This window comes from Haemorhous mexicanus, chromosome 7, assembly GCF_027477595.1.
Source record: "Haemorhous mexicanus isolate bHaeMex1 chromosome 7, bHaeMex1.pri, whole genome shotgun sequence".
Classification (NCBI taxonomy): domain Eukaryota; kingdom Metazoa; phylum Chordata; class Aves; order Passeriformes; family Fringillidae; genus Haemorhous; species Haemorhous mexicanus.
The window spans coordinates 38,157,762-38,182,407 of NC_082347.1; the positions used below are offsets into that span (position 1 = coordinate 38,157,762).

Sequence of the window (24,646 nt, forward strand, 5' to 3'; positions counted from 1 at the left end):
AGTGGAGAGTCTGATCAGGACAGCACATAATCGTGTCTGGAGGATTATCTGGGACACCCAGGATGAGAAGGAGTTCAGAAACATTGACTGATCAGGCTGGAGCTTCAGAGTGATCACCTGGCAAAGAAATTCACAGAATCTCAAAAGACTGATGGATGTGGACTCCACAGGAGCAATGGAACAGAAAAAATCCCACCAACATTTCAAGCCATGCTGGTGCTGGGCTTTGAGAAAAGTCTTCAGGAATCCAGAATTAGCTGGAATTCTGCCTCATTCAGTCAGAAAATGATGCAATGTTTGGTTGTATTTATGCCCACAACCCAAATTTCTGTGTTGCTGGTTTGGCTCCTTAATTCAGGGACAGGTTTTTGTTCGACCAAGTAGAATTCAAATAAATAGCTGGTCCTGTCTAGTCTCCATTTGTGAAAAGTCTCTTTATTTTAAGAAGCATCAATTATATTTCATGCAATCTCTTCATTAATCTGGCTGGCTGGAACTAAAACTTCATTCCAAAACAGGTCATGTGTTTTGGGCATGATTTTAAACTTGCAAGTTCTCTCTTCTGAAGGCTGCTACCCTTTGATGGATTCTTTGATTTTGCTGTTCACTGGACACTTGGTCAATCTCCAGGACAATGAAATTCCTACAAACTAATGCAGAAATCACATTCAGAGCTATTATTTCTTATAATAATTCACAGAGACTGGAAATAACTTTATTTTCTACACTTGCAAGTCAAACAGGCCTGCTAAAAAGCAATTACAAACTCAACATGCAGGTTCTTGAATTTACTGACACGTGTTGATGCTGGACATGTGTAAGCTTCCCATTTCTTTCCAACTAAAACAAAAAATGGCATTTTTTAGCACTGGTCACAACTCTGCATTTTCTTACCACCATTTTATGCTCATTTATCAACAGATGACAGAACAAGGCAACCTTACACTGGAGATGGACTCTCACAAATCAGCTACACACACAAAAAAAAAAACCCTTTTATAAAATAGTTTGTGCTAAGTTAAATAGCTCTAAATTCAGTAATTTTCCATTACAATACATTAAATAATATTGTAATAGTGGTGAATTTTCAGCTCCACTGAAGTCACAGGCAAAACTTACAGAACCTCATCCTCAGCCTCTGCCTCCCTTCCAAAAACAGGGAGAGAGGCATCAGTCCTCAAAAATACTGCCCCAAGAATAACACTGAAGTGAGTCAGATCTCAGCAAACCACAGGAGATGAACTCAGTTCTGGAGTCAATCTCGGTGTTGCCTGGTTCTGCTTTTTAATATAATTCCATATTTGAGTTGAGCAGGAGCCAGGAGCCCAGTGTGCTGTGGTGCTGCAGTCCCAGGGGAGGTCACAAAGTGAAAGCACCATTTCAGACTCGCAGGAAATGCTCATTTACCTCCAGTGCTCACACTAAGGACAACCTCAAGCTGTGCTCAGCTCTTAGGCTGATACCTCTCTCCCTTTCCTTTAACTGCAGTCCTTAAACGCTCCCCAAGAGAAACAGAGCATCAGATGAAAGTCTAATCCAAGGCATATCAGTAACAAATAGGGACACAAAGAGATGGAGCTCTCCAGGAACTCTCAGTGGGGACATTCATTCTGCTCCCTTGAAACTGAACAGAAACTTTAACTTCTCCAGGAGCTCAGTGAAGCCATCATCAAATGGCTTTGATAACCTTTAAGATTTTGCAATTCATAGTGAAACTCCTCAGTGCCTGTTAACTGATTTTGTATCACACAAAAAGGTTGTCTCATTTATTTTGGTTGCAAGCCCTATGAGCATCACCACTTCTCAGCACGTTGTGTAGGCAGAAAATGTTACACTGTTTAACAGAGTGGCAAAAGTATTTTCTCCACAGAAAGGAATTGTTCATAATAATCTTCATGAGGATTGTTCAGTGGTTCTCCCCATGGCAGGAGGCTGAGGTAAGGCATGGGCAAACCAGAAGGTACAGTGCAAAGAAACCTCTCAGCACCAGGCCACAGATAAACACACACCAGATATGATGCTGACGTGAATGACCATTTCTGCTGCAGACTGGGAGCACATCAATACTGTACAGCCCAATTAATAAAACAGAAAATGACTTTTTAAAGTTGCTATTGAAGCTGTACTATCAATAATATTGCAATATACACTAATTTCATATCAAACAGATATGAAAAACAAAGTTAAACCTGCATTGCATTTGATTCCCCAGTTCTTATGTCTGCTCCACATAAAAATTAATGATTAATAATAGTGGCCAAGTGTTTAAAATTAAATCAATGAATCCATGAATGACAGGAGATGTAACCCTTAGAGGGTAAAACTGAATTTATTTATTTCCTTTCTGGGGGAAAACCACCCTCATATCCTTGAACCAGAATCTTTGTTCAAAGGCTAACAGGAAACTCCAAGGTGATTCAAGGTAAACACCAGCCCCTGTTATCCAAGAAGATAAGAAGCACAAATGCAATGGTAATGTTACAATGTTGTAATACATTACTGAATTATACAACAGTGTTATTTCCCCAAATTCCTCCAACTTATATGACTTCATGGGGACACAGACAATGCTCATATATGAGATAATAAAGTGCTTTCATAAAGGATCACAACTTCCTGTGTTTCCAACAGAAGTATTTACTAAAATGTTATTGAAGATGTTAACCCATGAGCTGCTGCACCAGAATCAAAACAGTCAGTACAAAAGCTGGAATATGGTATTTAAGTGTTCCTGTACAATTCTACAGAAAAAAAGCACCTGCAACAAAACCCAGCAGTGGTACCTTATGTCTTTTTTTTTGTTAGCATAGTTCTGAAATGTGCACTGAGAGCTGCAGGATAAACCTCCCTAATGTGAGCTCTACTTCACATTAGCCATGTGCATTGAAATACCCACTCCTGTTAGACAAAGGATAAGGCTTAAACCAAGAACCACTGTGCCACTTGGCTGCATATCTTTGGTATATTTATAGTGCAACTGTTCTGCTTCTTCTCTGAAGGGAAAAGTTTTCCAAAGCACTGCATCCCCTGCCACTGAGAACCTACCACGAACTCCTACACTCACTGGGACCTCTGACACTGACTTACTGCTTTAAACAAATGAAGAATGTGCAGTGAAAATAATTCCTTCCTGTTTTTTAAACATACTGCTGAAATAAAATGGTATCATGCTGGAAAGTAATAGCACATTTCAGTCCTCTTGCAAGATTTTGGGAGCATACAAATGTGAGCACAAATTTCACAGCAATTTTTAACAACAGATACCCAAGGTGCTATTTGAAAACATCAGTAACTTAATGATTCTTAATCTAGATTTAGTCAACCTTCATCTCTACAAAAAAAAAAAAAAACAAAAACACCTGTTTTTCATTTTGCTTAGATACTTAGAATTATTCATAATGCATAGAAAGGCTAGAACTACTTAATTAAAATATACTGCAAGCGTGTTCTTCTAAACTTATATTGCTAAAGCCTTGCTGCACTGTAAGATTTATTGGAGGTGGCCTTTACACACAGTACCATGTATTGACACAAGCCTGGCTATATACACCTGTGCATCAGCCTGTCTGAGTGGGCACACCAGCACACAACTATGGTACAGATCACCCAGTGCAGTGCAATGAAATGTGGAACCATTGAAATGCCATCTCGTGGGGGTTCAACTCCTGAACAGCAGCATTCTCTCTGAGCAGGTCTGTCCCACCAGGCTTGCATATTGCTGGACACTGGCCTCATCACTGGGCCCCTTCCTCCTCTTCTTGTAGATGCTGTAAGGCATCACGGTTCTCTTGTGCAGCACTCTCACCCTGCCCAGCTCCTTCAGGCGACCTTCATCGACTGCAGAGGCAAGCAGAACACAAAAACCTGTTACTTACAGTGTCCACAGCACCTTAATTTATGCCCCTAACTTCAACATGCATCATGAGAGCTGCATGAAGTAAGAAAAGTCATCTGCAGATGGAAGCTGAGCTGAGCTGCAGAGAGTTCTTGGATCGTGGCTGGCACCAAACCCAGCCTGCAAAGGAACTGTGTCTGCAGTGTGTGGAGAGGCAAATCCTGCATCACACGTGGCTCATGGTGATGGATGGCATTTCTGAAAACATCTCTACTGCTGTATTTAAAAATTCACATTCCTGGAGCCAGAAGTCAAACTCTATCTGGGAAAAACTCACACAGAACTGACCAAGGGGAGACTTGTCATTACAGAACCCCTTGCAAAACCCACCACTCCAGCTGGGACAAAGGTACTAAAACCAGCAGGAAGCCTCAGGCTGCTTCCTTAGGTAAGCATCAGGAAACAAACCACCTTCCCAGGTGAAACTCCCTGGCCCTCCAGCCCCAATCTGCTTTTCCCTCAGTTACACTGGTTCTGAGTTTCAATCTAGGGGTTGCATGTCCTTACCTAAGTCTGATCCCTGAGCTCGGAAAATCAACACTCCCTGGGTGGGTACAACACAATTCCTCTTCAAAGATACACACACCACAATTAAACCTTATTTCCTTCACAAACAGACCCCTTGTGCTTTAATTTATCCAGAATCATACACATAAGAGTGTCACTGAACAAGTTAAAACTTCCTTATTTTTATGAATCCCATTGATGCCCCTACTGCTGAACAATAATATCATATGGGTGCTGTGTGTCAGAAGAATTTGCACTACAGTGCTAGAAAACTCTTTAAAGAAACTCAGAATCTGCCACACATCTGAGGCCACTGCAGGATAAATTAGTAAAATTATTACAAAATAATAGGAAAAGAAATCTTGGACTTTTCTGAACTTTAGGTTCTAAAAGTCACCAACAAGAGTCAACCGAGAATCTGAAACATCAGTCTGAGAATCAGTTTAAGCATCTCCAGTAATAATAGAGATGCTTACTGGAATGTCAGTATTATGGGACATCAACTATGCAAAGACTTCATTTTGGGCCTTTTTTCTGCTTTTAATCAATGCTTCTTTATGTTCTAAAGGAGGGCATGAAACACTTTTCTGTGCAAGACACTCTGAAGAACCTGCCCCTGTTCATCCACAGAAATGGTCTATAAACCTTTTTCCTGCTGATTGCCTGAATTTAGTATGTGAAACTTAATGAAGGCTGCTTTACCATGTTTGGAATGACTTCATTACTTTTATCTGTGTTTTGATTCCTGACATGAAAGCACAATGACTTTCTTAAGACTTAACTGGGTTTGAAGGAACAAAATCTGAGTAGTACTTGCTAAGATTGTGCTCCCCACTAATTATTGTTGGCAATTGCTTTAGATAAACACCAAGTCAAAAACACTTTATGGCTTTCTCTCCCTCTTTGAAATCCATCAGGTTTTTGATGTGTGGCCAACACCTCCCTGATATCCCAATGGGTTGGTTTTACCACCAGCCCTTCTGCCTCTTCTGTTACATTCTCCTCCTTGCTGAGAGCTCACCAAGGAAAATATCTGCAAGTTTAGCCTCTGGAGGTGACACAAGTGTAAAGTTATTTTAACTTCTTAAATTGGAAAGTTTCTATTTACTGCACCTCCAGACTGACCCCCAGTCTGTGCCCTGGGATGGATTTAGGCACTTTAGAGCTGCTCCCTACTCACTGTTTGATACTCACTGATTGCAAAAACTCCCAAAGCCTGACACTGTGGGTGAGTTCATCTCCTGGCTTGCAGTGCTGCTGGCCCCAGATTTGATTTCTTTGAGAGACTAAAGCTACTGTACCTTGGGTTCACTGCAGCCTGCCTGGCTGAGCTGAACTCTGCTCTTGCTGCTCAGCATTTGTGCCGTTCTTCCACTTTTACTCCTTGCAAAGAAAAATAACATTCCAAATTTCTACAATGATTACCTGTTCTTCCACTGACTCCCCTCAAAATCAAAGCTTTAATAACAAAAATAACCTTCTGTAAAAGTACTTAAATGGATGTAACTTAAACTCCATCTGTAAAGGAAACCTTTTACTGAGATGTTAAATAAAATAATGTCAGGTTCATAGTTAAGCTTTTAGAGATGGCAAATAGGAACTTGTGTCACCATCATAACAAATTTGAAAGTCAAAACTCAGCCACCTTTCAGTTGCTGCTGGTCTGGAGGCAACATCATGGGAATTCAGGAAACTATTCCCTTTAAACACAATTTAAATAAAAGTAGAATAAATTTAAAATAATTTCATGGAAAATAAAAGCAGATTGGGCTCTGGCACACGTTAACAAAGAAGTTACTCTCCCAATAAAAAAAATTAAATATCTGCTCCTGCTGAGTGGCACATGGTAAAATCTGCTTTCTAGTCAAGATGATGCCAGTTGAATCCAAGCAGGCCTTCCCTAAGTGGCTGATGCTGGGATACAGCAGCAATACAATTCAAAATGAGACTAAATGCTTTATTAAAAGCATTTCCTTGCTGAAAATAAGAAAAAAAACCCATCCTTTTATTTCCAAGCTTTAGTGAAGAAATTTTACTTAGTGACTTACATTTCTGGAAAGACCCTGACTGATCAGATAGTGGAACAGCATATAAGGGCAATTTTAGTCATTACTGTAATTACTGAATACAGTACTGTTACCACTAAAAAGTTTTTTTAAAGTGCTTATTTTTTCTCCTCACAATCTCATTTTTCACCTCCTGAGCTGTTGATTTATTATAGTCTACAGAAGAGACACTGTCATTTGACACAAAAAATATACAAGGTTTCATCCCTTAATTCAGTTACATCTATCAGTTTAGTCTGGATGCTAGATACACAAAATACAGAGCAATCAATTATGTAGATTGAAAGTTCCTGTAATTTTAGGGAACTGGGCAACTGCAGCTGCCAACTGAAAATAGAAATATTATCCTGTAAGTCTCAGAGATAAAAATACAGGTGAGTTCTTACTGAATAAATTACCTGTCACTTCTTTCTTTTCTCCCCTATTCTCGTGAAGCAGTGAATTATTTATGCTGCAGTTGCCTATTGAAATTTGAATATAGGAGAGATTTCACTTCTAATTCAACCTTGCCACTGTGACCCCATAAAGACTGCACAGAGGTGTTAAAATGTTCTGTTCCCAGCCCCATAGCACTGCTAAATGGAATCCACACATGGAGGATTTCCTCTCTGAAAACACAAAGGCTACCAGACACGTTGCTAAGTGCCAGCAGAAAACAAAGCAAGGAGCAGGAGTGACCCAAAGCCTCTCATGCAATGGGGTGTCGTGGCAGGCTCTGGTCACAGCTCCTGACCCAGCTCACTCATCCATCTTCACCTAAAGGGCAGCCCCAGGCTGCACTCACCAAAAAAAGGCTCCCACACTCCGGGGATGAGGAGGAACATGAGGAGCAGGAAGCCTGACAAACGCCTGGACCAGTCCTTGTTTCTCTGCACAACCCAAATCAACTTCCCCCTAAAACTACAAGCTCCCTCCCAAGCCAAATCATCATTTTCAAATGCTGATAAGCACTCCTGCTGAAACACCAGCATGAAATAAGGAGGAGTGATTTCACCTTTTTTATCCAGAGCAATAGAAAGCTGGACAGCAGTGTGCTCTTTAAAGAAATCCAGAATTTCACGGTCTTTTTCTTACAGCTCAGGGGTGGATTAGCATTTTTCTAACGTTATTTGGGGAAGCCCACATCCAAATATTTTTATTCTTCACATGCATTAAGCTTTATTATTACTCCCTAATATAAGCTGAAGTGAAAACCAGCTCCATCTGCTCAGAAAGCTGGGTAAGCACGTGCAAAGCTGGACAAGTGAGACCTGGAGTGCAGAGTGAGCTCTGCCAGAGCCTGAGAGCCAACACCACGCTGAAAAAAGGGTGATGGCTCTAAGTTTCTGTAGAAAATATTACTAAACCAGATTTTTGGTGGTGGCTGAGCTGGGCCAAGCTGGTTTTGATCAACAGTGGTGTGGAAGGGCAGCCTGAGCTGCAGCATCCTATGCTGCTCTTCTAGAGAGCCATGGCACCTCTTCCCTTCCCTTGGACAGACTCCTCACAAAAATGACATTGTTTAATTTCTCATCTAGAGATGGAAGCAATCTAACTTTCCTTTAAAGTGCTTTTTTCCACTTACAGGAAAACAAGTGAAGAAATAATTAAAAGCAAAGTGACAAATGTATTGACTTTCCCATTTTCTAAATAGGAGAAAGGACAACTGCCAATTTCCAAAACGACCCACATTAGTCACAGGAAAATATTTCCTGTGCAGAATGGACTCAGAATTAGCAAGAAGTCTGAGGACTGACATTTCTAACTCACAAATAAATGTGATACTCCTGATAAACCCTGAAATTTTTCTGTTTCTGATCAAAAGTTTTATTTTCTTTACATACTCCTTCAACTCCGTGGAATCATTAAACTATTTGGCCACCATCACTTTGTAATTCTGCATCCATATTACACAGAGAACCTGGATTTTTTCCCTCACTATAGCAGGATAAAACAGTGAAAGAAAGAAAGGAAAAGGCAAAGAACCAACCTAATTCAAAATTTAAAATATTTAAATCTGTGTCATTAACTGAAACCTGTGATTCACTTTAAAAGTAGACAATGAAGGAAATTCACACTATAAATTAAATTTCCATTTTGCTTAAAAATAGAATCTCAAAAGAATTATTTTTCTTCTAAGCATTGAATCCAGAGAACAAAAAGCCTGAAGATAAACACTTGACAACTGCTGCATTTCCAGCCCATGGATGTGCTGGGGTTTTGATTTTGTTTCATGTTGCTTGTGATTTTTAATTTTCAATTTTGAAGTACTTAGGATTTGCATAGTTTTTAAAGATGAACAGAATGTTCCCATTTCTACAATCGAAGAAAAAAAATTAAAATTAAAATTACAGGGAGATTAAAAGCTCCATGATACTCAAGATTTCAAACTAGGTGTAAAAATGGCAAAAAGAAGCACCATCCCTTGCTGGTTACACTATGGTGATGTTAATTTATATGACAAACACTACAGCCTTGTTGAATTTTTTTGTAAAGAAAAGTTACATCTGGTTTACATGACCTTGTCACAGTTAATGATCAATGATTTTAAAACAAAGAAACTGCAAAAGGAAGAAACACATTAACTTTTCAAATTTTATGACTGAACCATAGGAGATATTAATTACTGGAAATCAAAAATTATTCCACTGCAATCAGAAGCCAAATCTTTCTGACCTTTGTATTTAAGCTCATTTCTTACCCAATTTAAAGCATAATTTCTTTTGTTCACCAGCAAGGTATAGGATGTCATCCTCAAAAACAAAAGGGCCAATCAGCAATACCCATTAATAGTCATATTTATATAAAACAGTGAGCTGAAAAGTGCTTTTTCTCATATTGCTTCTTTCAAACTAGACTCATACATTAAGGAATATTAAAGACCCCTATGCCTTGGGGTACAAAAATACTAACTCAAACCAAAATAAGAGTACAGTTAAAATGAAGCATAAACAACAACACACAAAAATCCAATGAAAAGAATTCTTAATTAAAACCAGAAAGCACAAGTCACAAAGGAAGTACAGTAAAATGCTCAGGATATCCTCAATCAGCCAAATCTCTGCAGTTACTCTAACAAAATTTAGGAACTTTTGAAAGCACTGATCAAAAAATATGTTTGTAAGTGAAAAATGCACCTTTATCAAAACCCCGCCAACGATCCTTAAAACAGGGGAATTACAGTTCTACAGGTACAGGGATCCTTCAAATGGGCAAAGACAGGAAGTTGTAATGAGGAGAAATCCTGAAGGCATCTTCCAACCCAAACTTTGGGTCGGTGCCTGAGCTCCTACAAGTGCTTTACGCTGCGGAGCTCCGCGGCGAGGAGCGGCAGGCGGAGCGCGCTGGCCCCGCTGTGCCACGGAAACAATCACTCATTGTGCTGGGACTCCTGCTACTCCTGCAGCAAACAGGAGCAGGGGCCACTGGAAAACCTCTGCTGTCCATGCAGCAGCTCGGGGGCTCAGCTGGAATTCACAGCTCCTGCCTTACCTGGAAACAATCCCTGCCCGCGCTGCCCAGCGCTGAAATCCAACTGCACGCGCTTGAAGGAGATGCACATAAAACAACATGTGTAAAACTCACAGGTTATTTCAGGAGATCTCATATAATACATTTAATAACCTACCTCAATAGATTGCCCTGGAAAAAGGTGACTGGAAAAGTCTACTGAAGGGCAAGATTGAAATCATAGAAGCACAGAATCATTCAGGTTGGAAAAGCCCTCAAAGACCATCAAGTCCATGCATTAACCCAGCACTGCCAAACCCACTAATCCAAGTCCCCAGGTGCCACATCCACAAAGTTTTCAAAATCCTCCAAGGACTGTGACTCCAACACTGCCCTGGGCAGCTGTTCCAGGGCTGGACAACCCTTTTCATGAAGAAACTTCTCCTAATATCCAACCAAAACCTCCCCTGGTACAACTTGGTGCTGTTTCCTCTTGTCCTACCAAGGATTGATAATGATATTCCTCCAAGGACTTGCTTTTTAGGAATACAGTGCAGAAATCCTAGTAGTACTTGGGAAAATGTTTGTTAAATGGGACTGAACACTTCCCACCTGAAAATAGCATCCAGTATCTCCAAGGTCAATATGCTATGAAAACAATAAAAAAAAGGAATATAATCTAGTCAATGGCAAGTTGACAAAGATAACTTTTTTACTTTTAGATGTTGTTCCAGAGGACAAAATGAAGTAGTCACTTCAAAAGAAGTTGAATCTTTAACACTGTTCTTGATGACTTCAAATATGAGAAATGAGGATGTGAACTGCCAATGAAGAATATTAACTGCACACACAGGGCACTTTGGGTTTGTTTTTTTTTTTCTATTTTAACTTCACTTTTTAGTTATCTAATCAACTTCCAGCCTTCAGTTTAAGTGCCCTGTGCAGACAAGGGCCCAAAGCAGGACCACAGCAGGTACAGCATTGTTTTGAAGGCAGTGGCACTGTGAGATGTTCTCACATCCCTGTGATTCTCTCATTCCTGTGCATGCTCTCCCTAACCCAGGTTTCCTGACTGCAGCTCCAGGCCCTCAGCAGCCTGCACAAGGCATTTTTGCAGATCAGAAATGGCAAAGTCAAAGCTTTACAGGCTCATTCATGGCCTGTCCCATTTCTGATGGACCCCACAGGCTTTTCTAATGCCCAGCTCTGATTCTGGGGAGTTTTATTTGCTCTGAGTCAGCACTGAGGAACCTGACCAAGCTTTCTGCTGCATCAGATGTGCCTCCTCCACACTTCTCAGAACCTTTGTCAGCTGAGCTTTTCTGTTCCTTGAAGTATCCAAGTTATTTAAAAGAACACAGGAATGTTCTGCATTCTGAGTTACCATTTCACTCCAGAGACAGAGGGGGAAATCACAGTTAAAATCCAACAAGCACTTGGAAGCAGCACATGAAAGCAACTCTAAGTCACTGGCTAGCAGGGAATGAAAACTGCACAGGAATCTTAGCATGGGACCTGTCACCTCAGGAACATCATCAAAATGACTCAGTTACTGGTGGGAGAGACACATCAAACACATTATTAAATCTGTAATTAATGGTTGAGAATAGTACTGCATCTTAAATGGGAAAGATTAGGGATGGTGATGGTGGAGATGACAGGACAAGGGGGAATGGCTTAAAGCTGCAGGAGGGTTGGATGTAGATGGGATATTGGGAAGGAATTGTTCCCTGGGAGGGTGGGAGGCCCTGGCACAGGGTGCCCAGAGCAGCTGGGGCTGCCCCTGGATCCCTGGCAGTGCCCAAGGCCAGGTTGGACAGGGCTGGGAGCCACCTGGGACACTGGAAGGTGTCCCTGCCATGGCAGGGGTGGCACTGGAGGGGATTTAAGGTCCCTTCCAACCCAGACCATTCCATGATACCATTCTTTTATGAAAAGCCAGTACAAAAGACCAAAGTTAGAGATAATGCTTTAAGGAGTTACAGCTTATAAACAATGGCAAGAAAACAGGGAAAAATATCTGAAGGAGCAAGAGAGTTAAATACTATTTATTAAAATATCTGAACTGCACAGAAGTGAACGTGGCAGAAAGCAGCAAGAAGATCTTTCAAGAAGGGCAAAGTCCTCATTAAGACTGACATGTCAGGAGGAAAAAAACCAGAGACAAGAGTCAAGCTGAGAATTACAAATGCAAACATTACCATGAAATAGGAAAAATTGAAGCAATTGGCAGTAGCTTATCAGGTAAATAAATCAAATTACAGCAATCAATTTGCTGGTTAAATTAATTAAAACATGGAATCAATTACGTTCCACGTGAGGAGCTGGGATGATGTCACCAGAGCAGGGAGTGAACGAGGATCATTCCAGAAGGTCTGACCCTGGCACAGGTTTCCCTGGTGGATGTTGGAGTATGGCTCAGCACATGCCTGTGGTGTCCCTTCCATGGCTGCTCTGTGCCTGGGCCTAATTACAGCTGTTAACTTTTATCACATTTGGAAACCAGTCCCACACACTCATTGTCCTCAGCATGAAATAAATCTGCATGATTGCTCTACTTGTCCCACATTATTGAACTTAATTTCTACCCTTGTGCTCCTAACACCTTCTGCATATGGAAAATGATTCCTACAGGATTTGGCAGTCCTTGCCCTTCCCCACATTCTCCTGAATCTTCACCAAAAAAAAAAAAAAAAAAAAAAAAAAAAAAAAAAAAAAAAAAAAGTTAAAGCAGAATTATTCTGCTGGAAAATCAAGTATTACAATGTTCAAAAGGTGCAAACCCATCATCTCTACAATGCAAAGGGAAGTATGCCAAGATATCTTTATTTTTCAAGGAAAGTCCTCCAAAAAAAAAAAATTTCAAAATACATCCCTTTGTTTCACAATCTCTGTGATGGTCATCTTGGATTAACACATTTTTGAGAATTTCCCAGTCCAAGCCAAAGGTTTCATGCACCCCACCAGAAGTCAGACAATTGTGCTGCTCAAAGGGCACTGGTTTAGTCTGCTACACATATGTTAAAAGCAGATATATTTAGAATATCAATCAATCCAAACTTTTAAATCACAAATATTTATTAAAGTTTGTATTTTCTAACCCACACACCCATTCACATTGTGGCAGTTGCTTAAGACCCACAGATAAAGAGAATAACATTTCCTTTTTATTACAGAAGCACTGCATATGAGGCTAAAACCCCATGTCAGTCATTTCAATTTAATCCAAACACAGTAAAAAGTGAGGGAAAAATGAGGATAATGCCAATAAGGCTACACCTTATTGGCATTATCTTCATTGTTTAAACATCTTGTACACTCAAGGATCACAGTGGATTTAGAAAGATGCATTCTGATGGCTCTAAGTGTTCATGAACTTAATTAAAAACAGAGAGAAACTTGTAAGATGTGTCTGTTCTAGGGAAGCTGCTAGAAAGAACTGGGATGTCTGTCTTTTTTCTTGCAGAATTCAATTTCTTTTTCTTACACCATTCTAATTTATTACCTATAGCTGTGATAAGAGTGGAAAGTTACTTCTTTAGAAGACTTTAGTTTGTGATCCATCAGAGTTTAAATAAACTGTTTCCCAACTCTCTGAAGTACACAAAACTAACTTAAAAAAAAATAAAATTTATAAGCAGCAGTTGCTGTAGAGCAAAGCAGCAATTTCTCCCAAATCAGATGATTGCAGTGCTCTGAACAATTGGTTTAATGTTTTCCATCTGTGACAGTTTTGCGACGCATTTTCATCATCTCGAGAAGTTCAGTGCATTTATCCTTGTAAACATTAATCTGCATCACACCACCCTTATAAACATTAACATATCCTGGCCCTTGCATTAATCCCTCTGCCTGCATCCATCCTACAGAGATACAGCCCTTTGCCAGGGACCTGAACTCTGAGACGTGACCAAATGGCAACCACCGTTCACTCCCAGGACACAAATATGTGACTGTGGCTTTTCTGTTCAAAGGAGGAGGGGAACAACACCACTATCACACTAATATACTACATTTTTAATGTATATTGTAAAACTAAACAGTCTCTGTACTGGATGGGAAAAAAAAGTCAACAAAATACTTGTGTTCACCCAGACAATCAATATAAAACCTGTTTGAAATACTCTTTGGTAACAAAGTGCACTAAAAAATTGTACATTAAATGTTTTAAAAACACAACACTAGAAATTATAGTTATTGAAATAGTTGTGACAAACTATTTTTCTAGTGGAAGCATTATGCACAAAAACATACATTTAAAATTAACAGTTTTGTATAACTGCACATGCCTGTAGATTTCTGGTTTTATTTAAGTTTTATTTACTAGAACTAATAACACTCAGTTGCTTGAAAGAAGCATTAAGATACATAATGCAATCACTACTAAGAGGATCCAGAAGTTGTTAAATAGTGGGATTTGTACTTGTATTTTACTACTCTAGCTTACTTTGAACAGCAGGATAGATAAATATATATATATAAAGATGTACTTTTAAAAAAAACCAGTTTTTTCAGCTGTAAGCTTTAAAAATCTGGTAAAAACATGTAAAAAACATTATAAGATTAACACAGAGAAAGACTGGAAAACTGAAGTAATTTTCTTTAGTTCAGTAACTCAAAAATGAGTGATCTCTTCTGAGCTCAGGAGGTATTCCATGGAATGGGCTTTTTATGGTGATTCTTGTGAGTGTGAAGTGAGGATTTTCTGACCTCTCCACATCCTTGTGTGGTGTTCCAGGACTTTCCCCCAAGAAGGGAAGCCCAGGCACTGATTTTAGTGCTGGCCTGGGTTTAAGTTTGTTTTATTCTCATGGTTAAGGCTTGCATGTGAACACAAGGCGATTTCAAAGGCTTTTTGGATGTCAACATCTGTCCTTTGTGCAGCCACAGCCTGAGCACTGGAAAGCACAGAACAGACAAATCCTCTCCTCTGGATTCCACTGCCTATCATCACCTTGGCTCACACCACCTGGACACAGCCTAAAGCCTGAGTTCTGCCAAGGACTTCCACTCTGCTAGAAGAAAAAAGGTCCTCAGTGCTGTGCAGAGGTGGCAGATGCAAAGCCTGGTCTGCAGCAAGGAGTGGAAGGTGGTTGCTGAATCATTTGGCTTTGTAATCTCTTTAGATGGTGTATCCAAAGAACAGCCTCCATTCACACCCCTACAAATATCTAGTAAGATGCTTGAGTTTCAATCCTACCATCACTTATTTCTTGCTCTTGCCAAGCCCTTCTTCTCATTGTTCTACCTCTATGAACTACTGCAAAATTCTTCCCATCCTCTATCCATGTCTCTGCCAGCTCCCACACCCTGACCACATCAAAGATCCTCACTTCCAAAGCTTCCTGCACTCTACTTCACTCCATCTTCCTTCCTAGCACCTGCAGGCAGCAATCTGCCTCCAAGTTCTACCTCTGACTGTAGGATCCTATCCCAGACAAATTTATGCTTTGAAGGAAACTGCTATGTGTCTCCATATTCTTAATTTCTTCTACAACTCTCACACTGTAAAAGATTTCTCCATAAACCCTGAAAGACAGCTAAGAAACTTCCTTAGATCCCTCTCTTTGAAACTCTTCTTCACTGTGATGTTTACAAAAGGTCAGTTTAGTCTAATATTATTTAGTCTGTTAATAGACTGTAATTTAGTCTACCATCATAACTGACCAGGAAACCCAGAAGTGCCTCTCTCTGCCTTTATCCCACCCTTTTGCATCTATCATGGTTTGTATTAACCATACCCTCTGGAGCAAAGAGTGTCTTGTCTCCAAGAACACACAAAGGCAGAGGAGCCTGTGCTATGCCTTTGTTATGTGCAATTTATTTTTTTAATGTGCTGAAGAAAATACTTTCATTTTAATTAATGTATTCCATTCGGTGCCATTTTGATTTCACTCTATTATTAGATCTGCAGGAAGTTGAACAGATGTGTATTAGCTTAGCCAATTTATCAACTTCAGCAAACAAAATGGTTAAGACAGAAAAAGCACTGAAGTCCTTTTGAAGTGCAGCTCTCAAAGCTCTGCTCACACAATTTCTGCAGACACAGGAAGGTGGGAAACAGCTTCCACCACTGGGATTGCTGTGGGCCATGCCTAAAAAGTTGGATAAAGCTTTTTCACCTGGGTAACAGCCCCATGTTCATCCTGGCTTCACCAAGTACACCCCACAGTATGTGACACAGTCATGTAACTATGAAGGCTTTGAAGCCACCACTCTCAGACTGGGATTGTATCTGCCCTCATTTGAAGTTGCTTTTTAAAAATCTTGACAATCCAGCACTGATGGGAAGAAAGATTTGAAGTTTCCCACTAACTGAATTACCATCCCAAAAGTAGATATTTTGCTCCATGAAGATATTTTTCACAGACTTCGCCCAGGAGCAACAAACTGAAAATCTCAACAGAGAGAGAACATGACACTGAATTAGTCTAGAAAATGGAAAGTGGAAGGACAAAAATATTGCCAGGATACCAAATAAATGATTTATAGATCTTTCCACAGAGCTCTTATTTCATGGGCAAAGCTGTTAGGGAAGACACCAATGAAGTAAAACCCTGAGGAGCAGTTTTGGGGGGAAGTCAATGGGTGTGGCAGGCAGACCATGGCCAGGAATATTTCAGCCAAAGCTATCATGTGACTGACTTCTACTCATCAGTTTGATGTGTTATCAAAGTCACTGACTGCAGAACAACATTTAATTAACTTCTTTCTTTAGCATATCTCCATCTGCACTTACAGCTGATGGCCATTAAACAAAGTTCAGCACTATCTCAATTTCCAGATTGCATCCAAACCCTCATTGGTGCACCACCTCACAAACTACTCAGTTCTAAATAAATGCCTGGCTACTGGTTATTAATATCAGAATCTTCATAAATCTCTCTCATTTATAAGATGATGCCACGTCTTCTAAATTTTTCAAAGTGAACAGAACAAAAATGAAGAATCTGTTCCAAGGCATGAATTTAAAACTTTATGCTTTAAAAAAAAAGCCACTTCTTATGAGTATCTTTTTATTTTTATACCAGAAAAGTAAATCTTATTTAGGAAGGAGCTCTGCAATGGGAAGTGTATGGATATTTAAAAATCCTTTTCATATTACAGAGGATTGAAAATCAAAACACATAACACACTCTACTGAACCTGCAGTTCGTAAATTTATTATGTAAATTGTTATGATTTTTTTTAAAAGAGAGAAAACATATTCAAAAATTCATGAAAATTCTGACCACATTAATTATGTCTCATTCAAATTATTATGAGACAATATTTCCCAAATTTTCTGCCATTACAGACAGCAATAGAAGATGGCCATTGCCAGTGACTGCTCCACTGCCCTGGGCAGCAGTGAAAGTCACACCATTTCTCCCAGTTGTTGACTGGCTCTGGTTATTGCCCTGGGTTTCAATGCTGGAAGTCCCACTCTTGATAAATCATGCCCCACTTAGCAAGCATAATTACAGACAGTGCCACAGAAAGCTGATTCAAGGGGAACAAAGCACACGGATCATTGTATTGCTCTTTTTAAAATTCACTGTAACTTCATTAAACTGGTATTAGTGACTGCTGGAGAGAGTAAAGAATGAGGCAAGGAGCTGATTTCACTGGTGAGAAATGGCTTCCTCTGAGCAGCAACCCAAACCCCCAAAGCCCACGAGCTCCCAGCAGGCCCAGAGCATCTCAACGTGCAGCTATGTTTTAATTTCCTTAAACCACAGGACACAAGTCCCAGCTCCAGCAGTGTCTGGAGTGAGATATTCTGGGCTGATAATGATGCAAAGCTTTGTTTCCTGTGGTTTCCAAACGCCTGCTATGCCACAGGGATTTCACACCATCCACAAGATGCTGCCCCTCTGCTGGCACAGGGTTATTAACACCTTCACATGCACCAGTTCAGCACTCTCCCCTTTCTGAACACCAAAAGTATCCCAAACATCACTGGCCTCCAAAATCATTCTCTTCTTCCTCTTAATTTTGCAATTTTTTTTCCAATTTCCCCTCACCAATCTAACAATGATGGATTTATTTGAACCTTGCTATTGTAGTTCTTATAATTATTATTATTATTATTAGTGTTTCCATGGAGCAACCAAGTAACAGGCAGAGGGTGAGGAAAAGCAAGGAATTCAACAGCATTTCCAGAACTTCACAGTCCTGCTTAAGCAGTCTTCAAATTCCTTTAATTTATCTACAACCTGCTCTTTGAGCAGTTAATTGCCTAAACTACAGTAAAAAGTAAAAGGACCAAACAGAAAAAAAAAGAGTAAAAATAGTAAAAAGACAAAAAATGTAAAAAGAAAGAAGTAGCTGCTGAAGACTGCTGAGACTCAGGTAAATCTGTGTTAGGTGTCTAGAAACAGACCACAGGGTTACATGCTCTTGAGCTGAATAAGGCCACACATCTCTGAATAATATCACACCCACACTCAATTTTACTCAATTTTACTCACAGGAGAAAAAACTTCAAGAAGAGGATGTTCAACAAGTTGCAATTAATAACAAAACTTAAGTTATTTCCTTCCCCCAAGCACTGCACCAAGCACAACACAGCTCCCCTGGGGCCTGCCATAGGCCCAGAGAGTCAGTAACTACAGCAAATTAATGTATTTCCTCATTTGATTGCCTTGTTTTCCAGTAGCATCACTGTATTGTGCTCTGCTCAGTAAATTTCAACCAGTCAGTGCTGGTAAATCACTAAGCACCTGTCTTAAACAATGTGTAAAAACTGTCACATTACATCGAGATGTTTAAGGTGCTTCTGCTGTTTATTGTGTTCTTCACATCCACATCAATTAAACTGAATGTTTAACTGATTGTGAAACTAAATCTGCCACTCTGTTTCTTAACAAAAGCACGATGCCTTTAGGCCTCTGCAGTCCTTCCACTTCCCTGTATTGATTCCAATTTCATTCCTTTATGCACTCATCCAACAGGAATGGAAGTGAGGAACAATTATTTTATTGGTTTTGCCCATGCCCAGAATAGCAAACACAATTTGAAAATAATCTGAAAGGCAGCAATATGTGTTAATTTTGCACTGCTTACAGTCTACAGGACAGAATAAACTTAAAATGTGCATTGCTTAAAAGATAAATGTTTGCTGCAGGAGCTGTGAATTGCACACTTCTTATCCTTTACAGGTAACATTCCCATGCTGCTTCAGCACAGGTGATTCTGATCCATTAGAAGCAGACAGACAAACCAGAGCTCTTTCCTTTGTGCAGCCTCACCTGCTTTTCCATCCTGGTTGAAGCGGGAGTACTTGGAGTGCTCGAGCAGGGGCAGGCATTGCTCAATGGGTGTCCACACGTAGGTCTCAGGGCACAGCAGGTCAGAGGGCTTGTACTGACCCTGCCAAGGGGAAAAAATGGAAAAAAAGAAACCAAAAAGACAGCAGTCATATCAGTTGCACGAGAACTTTGGCTACAACCTGATTTTCCAAAGAGCAAGAATAGTTTTTAATCTAATCTACACCAAATGAGTGTTCAGTGAAACCACAGGCTTTAGTCATTTCAGCACCATCTCAGGAGCACAAACTCAACCTTGGCACGTGATGAAAATGTAAAATTAACATAACACACTTCCATGATATCCAAGATGAACTAGGAAAGTTTTGGCTTTGCTTACTGGAACTCTGTATTTAAGCTATTCTCTGGAGTTCTGCTGAACTGGGGCCAGCACTAAAAAACTCAGCACCTCCAAAAGCAGCTCATCTCAAATGTTGGTAATTCTAGGAAATAATGAAGACCAAAAAGAAAAAAAAAACTAATAGAAAAACCCCACTGAACAGTAAGCAGGACGCTGTTTTTATTACATTAGTGATGGAGCATTTATTTCATTGCTACTTAAATAGTAACACTTTAATTCATAGAGCTTTTCCAGGATTAGCTTACAGGTAATGATTAGTGAAATTCTACTATTTTTGGTTGATTTATTCAGAAGATATTCTTTGCAGACATTCCCAGAAACTAAACAGCCTTAATTATTTTCCCTCCAGCTACACAGAAAATCACCACCTCAGCAATAATAACCTCCCCTAATCAGATCTTCATTTGATTTAAAATAAGATTATTCAGCGGCCTATAACTTAAGTCAGAATTCTATCTTTGAGGCATTACTCATGCAATCCAAACACTCAACATTCACAGCCATATGGTGGCAATAGCAAATTAATTTTTCACTTGCAAACTCATGACACATCTCAGCTTGACAAACAGCCATCCAGTAAAGAGAATGAAAAGGTTTAAGGATACAAATTAAAAATTAAAAGAGTGGGCATTATCAGAAGTCACCCTGCAGCTGATGCCATTATGAATTCTTCACATCAATTACATTAAATGGATAATTAAGACTATCATCTTGAGATGAAGCTGATTTAAAAGAAAGCCTTCCATGAAGCTGAGCAAGGTTTGGGAAGGGACAGCCCAAAGTTCCTGTGGCTGCAGCCTGGAGGGGAAGACATTCCTTTAGGGACACCCTTAGGCAGTAACATCCGGTTCTGGAGAATGAGAATCACCAAAAATTCTCAGGTCTTTTTATACTCTTACTGATCAACTCTTCATGATATTTAAAGAAAAATTAACTTTTTAAAAATATTTCCCACCAACAGTAAACTGTTGAGTAGGAAATACAAAAATTATCTGTGATAAAAAGTCATCATTGTCTGTGCAAGAAAAGATAAAAATAACCAAGCTTCATGCTGAGCCTTGCCAAATACCTGAGGAGGATTTCTGAAAAGGTCTGACTGATTATCTCATTTGCAAAACATCCAGGACTGACTTGTAACTACTATTGTTGGTTTTGTTGGGTTTTTTTTAATTGAAGGCAAACTTTTCTATTAAATTAAAACAATATTCCTCCAATTCCATTCAGAAACTTGAACCTCAAGGTCCTAGAAAATCCTCTAAAGCCAGAGAATGGAAGTGACATTTTTAAATAAACCACTTTGAAATGTTATGCTCTCTAAACAGAAATAGTTGAAAGCTGTGTGAAGGTAGTGCTTAAAGAACTTTTAATCATCATTACCCAGATGAAACAGTTTAAGGACTTGGGGAAAAATATGCCTTTCCAGTCATATTTTTAAAAAATTAGAACATAATTACTTGTTGATTTAAAGGCATTTTCTCAACTGTCCAAGAAGACAGAAATAGCCAAGGAACTGTCTTTCAGAGCTGTTGCTTGAACACAGAAAATACAAGTGGCAAATTAATCTTTCCAAGTAGCATGAATTTAACTCATGGCTCTAAGAAAAGACAGCCCGGGCACTCAGTTTCCCTAGAAGATCCTGCTCCCACATCTTGAAATTTATCACATTTGTGAATCCCACCCATGAAAGTCACTATGCAGTCCTATTCTAAATTTCCCACTCAGTTCTGTAACATTACAGTCTATCATAAAATGGGATGTATAAAATCAACTGCATTGCAGCATTACTGGTTTGGTTATAATTTTAAAAAACCCTTCCTTAGCACTGAGCAGCACAGTAACATGAAAAATTGATTATCCAACCCATCCTTATTTATTTTGGGCATCAGAACACCATAATTTGGAGAGGAAAAGGAAAAAATAGTTCTGAGGTGACTTCCTTTAGATGTTTTCTTACCCCAAAATTTAGGAGCTTATTAATGAACTTCCCTGGAGGCACAGGAGGCTGTGGGGATGACACATCACTGACCCAGGACACCCAGTGGAATCAGAGGCAAAAATGAAAGAAGCCCTTGATTCTCTTTGATATCCTTCCTCCCCAGAAGTGTTTCCAAACACACCAGAAGAGAGTTCTCCTGTAAAGATGTTTTATTTACTCTGCTGCTCAAACCCACATCCCATGAGTCACCCCACAGAGGAAGGGGAACCCAGGAGGTGCCCAGGTGAGTTCCCAATGAACAGTGTTTGCACTGTGTCTATATTGAGGGAATTAAAAAGGGAACCCACAGGACTTCATTACATCAAATGAAATTATTTCTGAGGGCTTTTGCCTCCCCCCACCCTTTCCATAAGCACTTACTCTCAATTTAACTGACTTTCTTCAGAATACTTAAAACTTCCTATTTACTTTTATTTAAAACCAATATATTTATGCATTTGAAAAAAAACCACTACAAACAAATCCACCTCCTACCCTTTTCCTCTCTCCCTTTATTCCTGGACTGTAAAACCACCTCAGCCTAAGAACCCACACAGATTCTGCCTCATGTACATGAGCATCTGTACTTCTAGACAAATGTTCCAATTTCATTACTCATTCTCAAATGATTACATCATCTAAATAAATTGCCTCTCAGCATACTATTTATATTGCTTCTTATTCTTAATATTGATTTGCAGCATCCACCCAACATAAATCCAAAATAGAAAGGGAAACTCCTAAAAGGAAGTGCTGCAAAGGGATTTATCACAGTAGAACTTAATCAGATTTGCAAGACTGATTTTGAAAATCATTTCTCTTTGGCTTCAGATTAAATCAGCATTCATTTCAGAAGTGATTCTGTCTATGGTAAGAGTTCACAACTGAAAACACTTTGCTTTCTTTTATCTCATCATATACAAGCCCTTACACAGTAGAACTGTTTAAGTTGTCCAGACCATCTTGGGAATATCCAACTACAACACTTTCAACAAAAAGTATCATCTTACAGAACATCCCCAAGCACTTGTCTCAGGTTTCAGCTTCTCAAACCCAATACCACCTGCAGATGAAATGAACTCTGTCAATACAAAACAACTGCACATATATCTCTCTCTCCATCATTTTGCCAAGAAATATCCAAGCCACAAAATTTGCTTTTTCAAAATGTTTTTGGAATTTAAAAACCCCTGGTCTAGAGGAAGGTGATGGGAATGGATGATCTCCAAGGTCCCTTCAAGTCCAAACCATTCTGTGCTATCTCCATCAGACTGAAGTGAATTAAAATTTTTTACAGCACTAAGAGGTGAGGTATTCCACACCTTTAACCATCCTGGCTAACCTGTCCTTTTCCCAATTTTTCTTTTTCTCCTTTGAAACAGGGGAAAGAGCTACAGGGAAAACCTTTTAAATTGCATTGTTCAAGGAGTATAACAACCCAATGCATAACAAAGGCACAAATTAGATTAAAGGTACAAAAAGATTAGATAAACATCTGACTAATCTATCAAATGGCTTGGCTAAAAAGCAATTCTGAAAATTAGTATGGCTAAGAAATTCCTGAGCACACGGTTCCTTCTACCAAATCAACACATTGCAACATAAATGAGACTGGTTTTTAGTAAAAATACCTGCAAGATGCTTTATTGTCACTAGTATTTGTGGCACTTTTCTTCCTACATACTATAAAAGAGAGAACCTTCAAGGTGCTTTCCCTTTTACAATTAGACATGCTGCATTTTAATTGGAAGCTTCTGGAAATAAATTTTACAGAGAGACTGCCAAGCCTAAATTAATACTTCACACCATGATGGTTTTTATTTTACAGTTTTCAAATTACAATCAGCCAGAACTTCTCTGAACTTTTGTTCCACAGGAAGGGCAAAGGTTTTAATGAGACTTTAGCCCGGAGATTACTTTTTAAATATTTTGCAAAATCTGAGGGATTTGGGAAGCACTTGAGATGAAAAACACCAGCAGAGTTTGTTTTTGTAGTCTAAGTAAAACTGAAAATGTAAAACTACCAAGAAAGACAATAGTCTCCAAAATGAAGGTCAAGCACCAGTAGCACTGAAAAAACAAAACAGGAAGGTTAAACTCACATTTAATTCTTTTACCAGGTACAGTTTACATCTGTATTCTATTTTTTCACAATAAAGCTATTGATCTTTTATTAAAAGTGAATTAGGACTCCATTTCCAGCCAGCTGCCTTAGAAGAAATGCTCTGGCAACACAAAGCAACCCCAAATGATCAACAGCAACCCCTTAGAGCTGGGCAGCGCTGCCCACCACAGGTTATGGAATTCTGCTTTTCCCCTGAAAGCCAAGCCCTGGAACCCCAGCAGAGTGCTGCACACACCCCTGCTCCCTGATTCATTCCACAAACAGAAAGTAGAGTTTCTGGATCCCCAGGAGAGTCCTTGGCTGGTAACCTGACCTGCTGTGTTCTCCCAGGTCGGACACAGAGCTGCACATCCCAACCCCTCTGTGCTTCCAGCCTCTCTCTCACATGGCATACACCTGTGTGAGCCCTAAAAGACTTCAGAAAAACAACAAAATCCAGCCTCCCTTGCCCCAAAACTACCCCCACAAATTCACTCCCACCTCGTAGTGGTGGGAGTTTAAAACATCTTTTTAAACTGTTTTAAACATCTTTTTAAACAAACAACAAACCCATAAGCAAGAGGCACAGAATGAGGCAAGCAGCTCTGTTTATCCAGGAGAGATGGCTGGAGATTTCACCTCTATCATCAAAAAGTATTCAGCTTACAAGAAAATCTGCTCCAAAGAGGAGTTACATCACTGGGTAACTCAATTACCAAGCTGGATCTCACCAGGATGCCTGAAAGTGCAGTGCCAGCATCAAACAAGCAGATTTTGTCCAAGCTGCAAACTTTGAAATAATTATGGACTCCACATTTTTAGGATCCCAGAGCTGCATTCTTGAGAGCTTAGGCACCTTTCTGTTTCATTAAAGAATAATGTGTTGTAATCCCTAAAAGATGTTACAAATAATAACCAGAATTTATTTTGCAGCTCACAGAACTCGAGTACATGTAGTGCCAGTCCTTGCTCTTCAGAAAGATGTGTTCATTCTTGTTTAGTTACATCATCACAAAATC

At 39.5% G+C, this 24,646-nt stretch overlaps 1 protein-coding gene across 7 annotated transcripts in view; it reads right to left on the minus strand.

Moving 5' to 3' along the window:
- Positions 1-415: 415 nt before the first annotated feature.
- Positions 416-24,646, minus strand: part of ATE1 (arginyltransferase 1) — a 69,446-nt gene continuing 45,215 nt past the window's right edge. For all 7 annotated transcript variants that reach the window (XM_059852106.1, XM_059852102.1, XM_059852103.1 and 4 more), the window contains 2 exons: positions 19,131-19,251; positions 416-3,837 (listed from right to left, as the gene is read on the minus strand). In XM_059852106.1, the coding sequence (XP_059708089.1) occupies positions 3,659-3,837; positions 19,131-19,251 (300 nt within the window). In that variant the 3' untranslated portion in view covers positions 416-3,658. The remainder of the gene's footprint in view (positions 3,838-19,130; positions 19,252-24,646) is intronic.